This window comes from Podarcis melisellensis (genome assembly GCF_964234715.1).
Source record: "Podarcis melisellensis genome assembly, chromosome: 13".
Lineage (NCBI taxonomy): Eukaryota > Metazoa > Chordata > Lepidosauria > Squamata > Lacertidae > Podarcis > Podarcis melisellensis.
This window is the reverse complement of record NC_138545.1, coordinates 40591437-40602251: the sequence shown is the minus strand read 5'-3', so window position 1 is coordinate 40602251 and position 10815 is coordinate 40591437. Positions and strand designations below refer to the sequence as shown.

At 47.8% G+C, this 10815-nt stretch overlaps 1 protein-coding gene and 1 long non-coding RNA gene across 8 annotated transcripts in view; one reads left to right on the top strand and one right to left on the bottom strand.

Annotated features, from left to right (window-relative positions):
• Window positions 1-10815, top strand: part of LOC309354399 — a 266088-nt gene that overhangs the window by 135719 nt on the left and 119554 nt on the right. The window lies entirely within an intron of this gene.
• FMNL1 (formin like 1) overlaps window positions 2071-10815 on the bottom strand; it is a 105692-nt gene continuing 96947 nt past the window's right edge. For 6 of the 7 annotated variants that reach the window (XM_081883836.1, XM_081883838.1, XM_081883839.1 and 3 more), the window contains 4 exons: window positions 10329-10430; window positions 7706-7804; window positions 6401-6524; window positions 2071-2303 (listed from right to left, as the gene is read on the bottom strand). In XM_081883836.1, coding sequence (XP_081739962.1) covers window positions 2200-2303; window positions 6401-6524; window positions 7706-7804; window positions 10329-10430 — 429 coding nt within the window. In that variant the 3' untranslated portion in view covers window positions 2071-2199. Of the gene's footprint in view, window positions 2304-3790; window positions 3896-6400; window positions 6525-7705; window positions 7805-10328; window positions 10431-10815 lie in introns of all 7 variants that reach the window. The other variant, XM_081883837.1, reaches the window with a different exon arrangement.

The window sequence follows — 10815 nt, the reverse complement described above, 5'->3', positions numbered from 1 at the left end:
ACCGGGAGTTTCTAAGCGGGTGTGAAGGCTAAAGCCGGATGAGCAGATGAAGAGGAGGGTGTTGACTTTTGCATGACTTTTAAAGAAATTGTTCCTTTCCAGCTGAGACAGAACAGGGGGGCTGTTAGGTATGCAGGTCAACACCCGCTGCTGTGTGCATTTATTGCTGCAAAGCTTGCATGCTGGGGTGAACAGAGTAGGAATGCAGCTCTTTGCCCACCAACGTCCTCTGTAGGCAGAATCCGTCCCAGGGGGCCTGGATTTGTGCTGGGGTGGGTGGGATGGGCTATCTCTCTTTTGGAGTTGTCACAATCTCCCCTCCCCACCCCTAGATAAGAAAAGGGCATGAGCTGTAAAGAACAAGGGGAGAGCAGATGCTCAACTTGCAAGCGGTCTTGTCCACCGGGAACCCCCAGAGAACAGAGCTGCCGAAAGACGTTACATCCTGGGTCTGTTAGGATCGCCCCCTTGCTTCAAAGCAAGGTGAGCTTGCGCCTTGGTCTGCCTTTGTAAGCAAAGTGGCTCCAGGATGCAGAGTCCTTCAGACAACCTGACCCTCGGGGCAGAAATCTTACCCCCTCTACAAATTCATTTGCTGCTTAGATTCCTTGGGGGGAGCGGGTGGGGAAAGGAACCACCCATTTGTGCTCTTGGAAATTATAGCGGGTATCACCTGATTGACCCAATTACCTCTACTTTTAGTTCGGGGGGGGGGGACTAGAACCCAGGGCACAGGTTGGGGAAAAAGCACCGGTGGAAAACCCCGCAGAAATGGCGACACCACGTGGCAAGAAAAAGAAAAGCAACTTCGCTCCCCCGTTTTGATTGTCACGAAGCCTCTGAGCTTCTCTGCATCAGAGCGTGTTGTTTTCAAAAATGCCAAAGTGCCGCCTGTGCCAAATACTTAAATCCTGAGAGACTGTTCCACGGACCGCAACTGCTTCCTAGGGATGGCCGTTGTGCTAGAATAAGCCGCCGAAATTATATTCATAACTTTAACCAAACATTATACTTAGGAAGATTTACGTCTCCTGCTTTAGAGCCCAGTCTTCTTTCCTCCTGTGGCTGGGCACTTCCCATCTTAACGTAAACGAGGGGAGTGACTTCAAGTGGTGGTGGGGAGCCTTGGTGGAAGGAAGGGCAACTCTGGTTGCTTATGTGCACTGATCAAACTCTCGTCTCGTTGCCCTCATGAAAATATGGAGGGCAGCAGAGACTCCTGGGTCATCTATAACCACGACAGCCTTGGTAGGGGCTTAAGACTGCAATCCCAGGCATCCTCAGCCAGGCCTGTGCCAGCCGAAATGTTGCAAAGAGAGAAAACTGATCGCCCTCTCTACAGCATAAACCTGAAGTGCTGCCTGCCGTTTGCATTCTACAAGGCCAAGGGGGTCGTGGCACCTGTCCAAGGAGGTTTAAAAAGTGCTGGAGCTGTTTTGTACAGGGTGCTTGCTGCCCCCCACCCCCCGGCAAAGTCCTTGTGGACCCCCTCGTTGCACCACTTCAATGGCTTAAATGATCCTGAGGTTACGCGTTCCTGGGCAAGTAACCTTCCTACAAGCGTACGACTACTTGCTCGGATCAAACAGCACCATTCATGTCAGATGGGAGAAAACTGGCCTGCGAACACTGGCTGTCTTCTCCAGGCCGGAGGAGGAAGTGGATTATTAAAGCAGACTGAAATGGCCCAGCTGGATGAGGCAGGGGAAAGGGACAAGGGCAAGCTGGGGGTAACAGCTAGCAGGGAGGAGGAATCAAGACCCTGTCGGTTCCGCTTCCTCTCTCCAGAGGGAGTCTGCAGTCGCAAACATTCCAGGCTGTGGAAGATGCTCGTTCTTGGCTTGGTGTTGCATTGGCTGGACTTGCCTTCCAGAACCACCTGCTGTCCTAGCTGGCAGAGCAGCCCCTGCCATAGTTCCACCTTAGGGCCGTCCGACGTGGCCGAGAAAACGAAGTTCAAAACGAAGCAGCGTTGATCCCCGTGGGCAGGAGAATTGGCAGGGTTGTTGTGCGCATAAGCCCACAAATGGCTTTAAAAGCGGAGGAGGAGAAGGAAAGGGATCGTCCTGCCCTGAGTTTTTGTCGTTCCTTGGTTGTGAGGAGCTTTTGGTCCAAGCCCGTCGGCCAGGAACCCCCCCAGTCCTTGCCTCGCACCCCCAAACCAAGGCTTGGCTAGCTTGCTGTTCTCATTCGGGGCTGTCACAGCGAGATGTCGGCAGTCACCTGCAGCGTCTGCCCCACGGCCCGTTTCCTGGCGCTGTGCCGACCGGTGTCCCCTCGCCGGTACGGCTGGTTGCGCAGGCCTGCCACGAGAAAAAACAAAATGCCTAGTTAATTGTTTTGGGTGCATGCATTCAGACCTGCTTGGCTATTCGATTTGCCCTGTGCTGGTTTATCTCTAAAACTTCTGCAATGCAGAACGTGCAGCGGTGTGTTCCCCTCCCCTGACTTTTACATTGAAATACAACCTCGGAGGCGACCATTGAGAGGAGGAGAGCGAACTTGCTTAACTCTTTTCCCATCCTCTTATTTGTCTTCTCAAAATTGCTTTCTTCCCTGCTCCCCACAACTGCTTTTCCCACCGACTGGAAAAAAAGATCCAGGAATGACCGCCCCAATTTGAGCATTCCTGATGGCAGCCTTCAAGGCTGCTTTTCATTCAAAAACTAGGGAAAGGAAAGAAACACCCCACTGTATGCAGTGTGATCTTCCTTTTTTTACTTACCGTATTTTTCGCTCTATAGGACGCACTTTTCCCCACCAAAAATTAAGGGGAAATGTGTGTGCGTCCTATGGAGCGAATGCAGGCTCCTTGGCTTCGGCGATAGCAACGCGAAGCCTCCGAAGCATAGAGGGAGAACTCCCTCCGCACTCCGGAGGCTTCACGTTCCTTTCGCTGAAGCCAGGAGAGTCTTGCTCCGGAGGCTTCGGATACCTTTTGCTGAAGGGTAGGTGCTCCTTCAGCAAAGGCGCAGCACCCCTTCAGCTAAGCGGGAGGAGAAATGGAAGGGGCTCCGTTTCTCCTGCCGCTTCGCTGAAGGGGCGCTGCGCAGAGAGGGGGAGAATTTTTTTTTCTTGTTATCCCCCTCTAAAACAAGGTGCGTCCTATGGTTGGGTGCATCCTATAGAGCGAAACATATGGTACTTAAAATTGGAGACACATCTCACTTTCAGACCTAAAACGCTTACTGCCCTGAGAAGCCTGAAGTCCATATTGTGATAACTGCATTTCAGAAATTTGACCTGGCAATGCATTGTGAATCATGGTGTGTGGGTGTGTGCTATGCAAAAATCACGATGGGGGGGGGGGGACATTAAGCCAGCCAATGCTTCTCTCAATTCCTGCAGCTCCTGCTAACTCTGCCAGCTCAGCGATCTCCTGCCTCATGCAGGAGCCAGCAAATCGCAAGGGCAGGTGCTGGCAAAAATCACGGTGCAGGAAAAACCATGAAACCGGCCAACGCCTCTCCATCACTTCATCCTTATTTCAGACACAGTGATATATCAGTCCATTGCGATGTTTAGCTGGTCATATATCACATTGTTGAAAACCGTATATCACTCAGCCCTAACACTGATTGTATTTACACACACACACACACACACACACACACACACACTTTGAACTCCCGTTCACGTATTCACTCAAATGTCTGGCTAGATGCTTCAGCAATTGCAGGGCTCATCCCAGCACTGGAAGGAGTCGTTTCGGGACGCCACCTTTACCTGCCGCGCTCCCTGCCCCTTGGCTACATAAATCCACCATTGTGCCTTTGATGCAGCACGTTACCTAGAGCCACAAGCTACAGTGGGCTCTCTTCATTGAAACTGGCGTCGCAGAAGAGGCGAGAAGAGCGCTTGCCCGTCCGAGCAGTGAAAGGAACGGTCTTCAGTGCTAAGTAAAAAATAGTACCGGAGGGAAAGGCAAGGAGATTAAGAAGAGGAAGAGATACAAAGGGCAAGTAAAGCAGGCAAGTAAAAGTCCCAAAGCAAGCAAGAAGGTGGTCTCTAAAAAGAGGCGCCGAGCCTCTAAACGGCATCTCTGCATTCCACAGAAGTTCGTATCTGTCACGGCTTCTCTCTAAATAATCCTGGAAATTGAAGTTCATTGAGAGCACTAACAAATCTCTGTTGGAGGTTCGACAACCTGCCCTACCCCTCTGCCCTGTCTACAAAACCTCTCCACCCCTGCAGTTCTGTTCTGCCAGTTTAAGTCTGTGGTGTAGATGCACCCTTTGAGAGTCTTTGGGCAGGAAAAAAAAAGACATGAGTGCGCTTAGAAAGAGTGCCAGGCCCTGCAGCGATTAGTAAAAGCAGACAAGCTGGTTTGCAAAAAGAGCAGAAAGGCCTACGGAGGGTATAACAACAGGTGAGTGGGACTCCATGAAACAGGCAAAAAGCAGCAGCAACAGCAGCAGAAAACCTCCCTTACAGCCCCACCTAGTTTTGCGGGTGATGTGTGTTTGTGTGGTGTGTCTGTGCACTGGCAAGATGGGGAAAGGCCTTAGAAGTCGCTTGTCTCAGCTTAACCGACTTTGCAGGGTTTTGCTGTGAGAATTGGATGGGAATGGGAGAGAAAAGAACTGTGTATCCCACCACCTTGAGCAATCTGGAGAAAAGGTGGGATACAAATGTGATAAACAAGCAGGTGGGTTGGGGAGAAGAAAAATTAAGGATGCCCACTAATGGCCGACTGCTCAGAGAGCCCAGATCTGAAACGATAGAAATTAAATGTGTAGCCCAGGCACACAGGCCGGTTAGAACTGTACACTGGCAAATATTTGCTCCAAAAAAAGGCATGGTGTGGTCTCAGCCAAATAAGGGCTGGGGTGTGTGGGTGTGTGCTCAGCAGAGCGCCCTTGGACCACGCAATAAAGCCTGTGATTGCCTCTTACCCTTACCCAGATATGGTCTGGGGCTCCATGCAAGATCTCGTCTTGTGGAGTTGCAATGATTAGGAGAACGGTGATGAAGCAGCCCAGAACTCCACAGGGGGAACTTGTCAATGATCTCCGGGCAGCTGGGACCATGGCCACCATGAAAAAAAACAGTTGGTGACACACTATGCCGTGAAGGACTGAGATCTTGCAGAGGCCACAAGGTCCCCTTGCTCAAGACAGCACATGTACAGGCCCGTCTGCAGTTTGCCAGTGCACATCTGAATGACCCAGAGGAGAACTGGGTGAAAGTGTTGTTGTGGTCAGATGAGCCCAAAATCGAGCTCTTTGGCATCAACTCAACTCACCCCATTTGGAGGAGGAGGAATGCTGCCTACAACCCCAAGAACACCATCCTTTTAATCTTGTTTTTTAAGTTGTATTTCAATCAACTTGTTTTTATTATTGGTTGTTAGCCGCCCTGGGGAGGGTGGGGTATGAATCTATTATTATTATTATTATTATTATTATTATTATTATTATTATTATTATCCCCACTGTCAAACATAGAGGGGTACATTTTATGCTTGGGGGGTGTTATTCTGCTAAGGGGACGGGACACCTTCACCACATCAAAGGGACGATAGACGGGACCATGTTTCGTCAAATCTTGGGTGAGCACCTCCTTCCCTCAGCCAGGGCATTGAAAATGGGTTGAGGATGGGTATTCCAGCATGACAATGACCCAAAACACATGGCCAAGGCAACAAAGGAGTGGCTCAAGAAGAAGATCCTGGAGTGGTTTAGCCAATCTCCAGACCTTAATCCCATCGAAAATCTGTGGAGGGAGCTGAAGGTTCAAGTAGCTACCCATCAGCCTCGAAATCTTACTGACTTGGAGAGGATCTGCAAAGAGGAGCGGGACAAAATACCTCCCGAGATGTGTGCAATCCTGGTGGCCACCTACAAGAAGCGTCTGACCTCTGTAATTGCCAACAAGGGTTTTTGCCATCAAGTACTACGTCATCTTTTGCAAAGGGGTCAAATACTTATTTCACGCATTATAATGCCCATCAATCTCTGACTTTTGTCTTCTGGGTTTCTGGGGGTGTTTTCCCTGTTCTTATTCTGTCTCTCACAGCTACAATAAACCACAGTTACAATTATGGACTGGTCATTTCTTCGTCAGAGGGCAAAGGGGCAAATTTAGCAGGGGATCAAATACTTTTCTCCCTCACTGTAGAATCGTAGAGTGGGTCACTCTAGTACAACCCCCTCAAACGCAGGAATCTGTTTGCCCAACGTGGGGCTCTTAACCCATGACCCTGAGGTCAAGAGTTTCACGCTTTACCAACCAAGCCACCCCAAATTGCACAGCTCAGAAGTGCCTGGGAAGTTGCTTCCCTCGGGTGCTACGATTCCATGCAGCTCCCACTTTGCCCGGCCCATCGCTGGCCCTCCGCTGAGGATCTGCCGAGACTTCAAAGCCCGCTGGTAAAACAAACGGCCTCCTTCCTCCTCACCTGTAATAATGTCCTCAATGGCTCCATCTTTCTCCTCGTAAATGAGGGGCTCCTTCACCAGCTGCTTCTTCTTCAGCTCAGAAATGAGGTCCATCTGCTGCCGCTTGGCCTTGTGGGTGGGAGACTGCCAAGAGAGAGAAGCGGTTGCTGTGGTTACGCAAGTACCAAGAGAAGACGATATTTCTCTTTGCAGGACCATCAGGCAGCTGTCCAAGGTACTAGATATAGGGGGGGAACCAGTTTGCTGCTTGTCGCTGCTGAATTTTGTAAATTGTTTTTTACCCAGTTTGTTCTCAGGGGCTTAAGGCAGCAGTTGTTGTTTTTTTTGGCTGCAATATATATTTTAATTCAAAGTGAATCTCGACAGCAGTGCACCATAAATTCTTATTTTGACACTTGCCAAAATAAGTCACCTGGAAAACCCGCTTTTTGTGACAAAGTACAGAAGGCAATAAAGTGAGATGAGCGCCGCAACCCCAGAGTCGGTCATGACTGGACCTAGTGGTCAGGGGTCCCTTTACCTTTACCAAAGGCTTGGTCACATTTAAATCGCTGAGAAATACCATCACAAACTGTACGAAGCATTACATCCATAAAGTTTCCCCCCGTCCTCTTACTGTAATATTGCACAGTGCAATTGCTACATGGCAAACTAGTATAGCACAGAAATCGGGGGGGGGGGGAGCCATGTCTCCAAATAATTGTTAAATGGTACAAAAAAGTACAAAAAAACTCCTACAACAAATACGAGTCCAGGGAGTAGCACGGTCTACCATCTTCTATGTCTCAGTGCTGCCCTTGTGGATCTCGGCAAGGAGGATGAGGACAGACCTAGAATGAGTTGGCTCTGGAGCCAGCTACTGGTGGACTCCCTCCTGCAAATGGGCACCAGTCACACCAGCTACCTTATTTTCAACACACAAGCTAGGCGTTTTCCCTGCAATCCACACCTGTGGCAAGATGCCGTATCAGAGAAGCTTGGGAGCCAAATGGGAATCAGATACACCTGTACGTCTGCCGCTGTTGCCCAGCGCTCTGACTAGCAAAGTCAATGCTTCTTTTAAAAAATATATTTTACCTGCCTCTCCTCCTCTAAAGGCCAAAAGCTGTTTCTGACAACAGAACGCGTTATATGAATCCTGCGAGCAGAAATGGGTTTTGGCTGAGTTTAGATTTGGTCCCCAACACAAAATCCAATGGCTGAATACAGTCTGGTGGGAATTCCAGAACTCTTTTCATTTTGAGAAAAAGCAGAGGGAAGGGGCACATGGTTTTGGAAAGGTGTTCCAACATGTTAACACCTACCTTTGGAGCTGCCTTTTCTTCCTGGTTGGGGGAGTTCACCTCTTCCACTTTGGCCGCTGCTTCCTGCTTCTTCCACAACTGGATATCTTCTTCCGCTTTCTTGTTTTGGGGCAGGGAGAGAGAAAAATAAGCTTCACTAAGCAATTGCAGGTACATCCCTGGATGGTGACAGGGCTCACAAACATGTCACATCACAGAGTTAACAGATTCGCAAGTCCACCTTTCCGGAGAACAGAGTTTTAAAACTCATCACACACATTCCCCCAGCTCTCATTGCCAGGATACAAAAAACTGTTCGGGTCTCAGGCTGGCTAAACTGCTTCACTTTTTCCCAGCAGAGATACTCAACATTTTGTGGTTTCTGGAAGCTCCATGATCCTTGGGTTTTCCAAAAATATTTGTTTCTTTCTTTCTTAGTTTACAGACTAATGATATCTTTCTGCATACTTAAGAGAGGCCTTCACCTCTGCAAGAACCATCATTCTGGGTACAGTCGTACCTCGCAAGACAAAATTAATTCGTTCTGCGAGTTTTTTCGTCTTGCGAAGCACGGATTCCCATAGGAATGCATTGAAAAAGAAAAAGGAAACAAACTTGCAAGACGTTTTCGTCTTGCGAAGCAAGCCCATAGGGAAATTCGTCTTGCGAAGCAACTCAAAAAATGAAAAAAAAAAAATCGTCTTGTGCGTTTTCCGTCTTACGAGGCATTCGTCTTGCGAGGTACCACTGTAGTCCTGTTTTGCTTCCACAATCTGAAACAGTCAAACTTTGTCCTTTATTACATGACTTGTAATAAAGATGGGGAGAGGTGGGGATGTAGAAAACCTTTTTGCTAATTCAGCCGTTGTCGTTCCAGCCCTACAACTGCCCACTGGGGCCACCAATGGTTCTCATTTGTAGGCGGGGGGGTGGGGAATTTCCCCCCAAGGGGAGCCTTACCTATCCTTGCCTCCCTGTAGCAACATCAACATGAGCTAGTCACTCTTTCTATTAAAGTTATTCGTATCAAATGCTATCTAGGAAACGGGATATAAAAACTAGGGAGAAGTTCTCTTTTCTCCAGCTCAGTGGTTCTCAAAGGGTGTGCATGCCACACTGCTGTGGATTGAGATTCAAGGACAATCAAACATTTTAACATTTCAGTGTAGTATAGTCGAGCATCAATATAATTTTTAATTACAGAAAACGGAAAGATAACTTTTCAAAATGCGAGCATCAAGTAACACTTTGAGCTCACAACTCTCATTGAGTTTGTACTCATACTTAAGGTACATATGCAAGAGGCTCACTTATAATTTTATTTTTGGGAATGATTTATGTTCTTATGTAGCTACATTGTTCTATACTTCCTGGATGTCCCATGATCATACAGTGGTACCTCTGGTTAAGAACTTAATTCATTCTGGAGGTCCGTTCTTAACCTGAAACTGTTCTTAACCTGAGGTACCACTTTAGCTAATGGGGCCTCCCACTACCGCTGTGCCGCCACCGTGTGATTTCTGTTCTTATCCTGAAGTAAAGTTCTTAATCCGAGGTACTATTTCTGGGTTAGCGGAATCTGTAACCTGAAGCGTCTGTAACCCGAGGTACCACTGTATTTCGCTCCACATTGGGCCAAATATTCCTGCATTGCAGGGGGTTGGACTAGATGACCCCGGTGCCCCTTCCAACTCTACAATACTACGATTCTACTACAATTATAAAGTAGTTGTGTTCTATGTCATAAATCTACCACTGCTAGGAGCTCTTTGTTTTTTCTTATAAATGAAAAAATTGGTGTGGTGTGAGCAATTTTTTACAGTGGTGCCTCGCAAGATGAAAAGAATCCATTCCGCAATTCTCTTTGTCTAGCGGTTTTTTCGTCTTGCGAAGCAAGCCCATTGACAGCTTAGCGGATTAGCGCTATTAGCGGTCTAGCGGCTTTAGCGATCAGCTGTTAAGCGGCTTATCAGCAGATCAGCTGTTAAGCGGCTTAGCGGTTTAGGAAAAGGGGGGGAGCGAAAAAAACCCGGGGGAACTTGCAAGATTTTTTCATCTTGCGAAGCAACCCCATTCGGAAATTCGTTTTGTGAAGCGTCTCCAAAATGGAAAACCCTTTCGTCTAGCGGGTTTTCCGTCTTGCGAGGCGTTCGTCTTGCAGGGCACCACTGTATTTTGAAAGAGTGGCCCAGAGAAAGAAGCTTGAGAACAACAACTCTAGGTCAATCAATTCTTAACAACAACAACAATTTATACCCTGCCCATTTGGCTGGGTTTCCCCAGCCACTCTGGGCAGCTCCCAACAGAATATTAAAAACACGATAAAACATCAAACATTAAAAACTTCTCTGAACTAAACTATTTCAGTAAACTAAACTATTTGGAAGACAGTGGCCTCGTGTGTGTGGCCTACCACTGCAACACATTTTATTGACCCTGTAACTACTACAATAATCCTCAACACTTAGAATTCACATAACATGATTTAAGAATTCAAAGTCCCCTGTCTGTGTTATGTCGGCAATCTTTACAAAAGTTGGTTGGCATTTAGAATCTTCCCGATGCAAATATAAATATGGGACTCAAGGAGTGTGGCTCACAGTCAATAAACAGGATGCACTCAAACTAAAGGCAAGAGTTTTACCTTGTATGCCTTGACGAAGCGCACAAAGGTGGGGAAGAACATTGTCGGAGGGGTAGTCTTGGGGTTTTCCCCGAAATACTCCACTGTCGACTCGTAGGCTTCCTGTAGAGAAAGAAAGAAAAAACCCCACAGAGTCACAACCCTCAATCTCGGGGCGGCGGCTGTGTCAGCAGCAACACATTGCCTCAAATTCGTTTCTTATATTTATCGGCTGCCCTGTGCAATGAGCCTCTTCTCTTTGGGAACCCGTGGATGATGTCAGCTTTGACATCAAGGTGTGTGGGCTCCATTTTTATTGGCAAAAATGGCAAAGAGCCTTGCGGCGCCTTAAAAACAACATGCACGCACACACAATGAAATAAGCTTTCAAGGAGTTTGATGCATCCACACACAGACAAACATCCACACAGGTGTGGAGAGGAAATCGGGAAAAGGTGGAGTTAAATGCCAATGCAATATATATATAATATTGGGCAATTCAATGAGA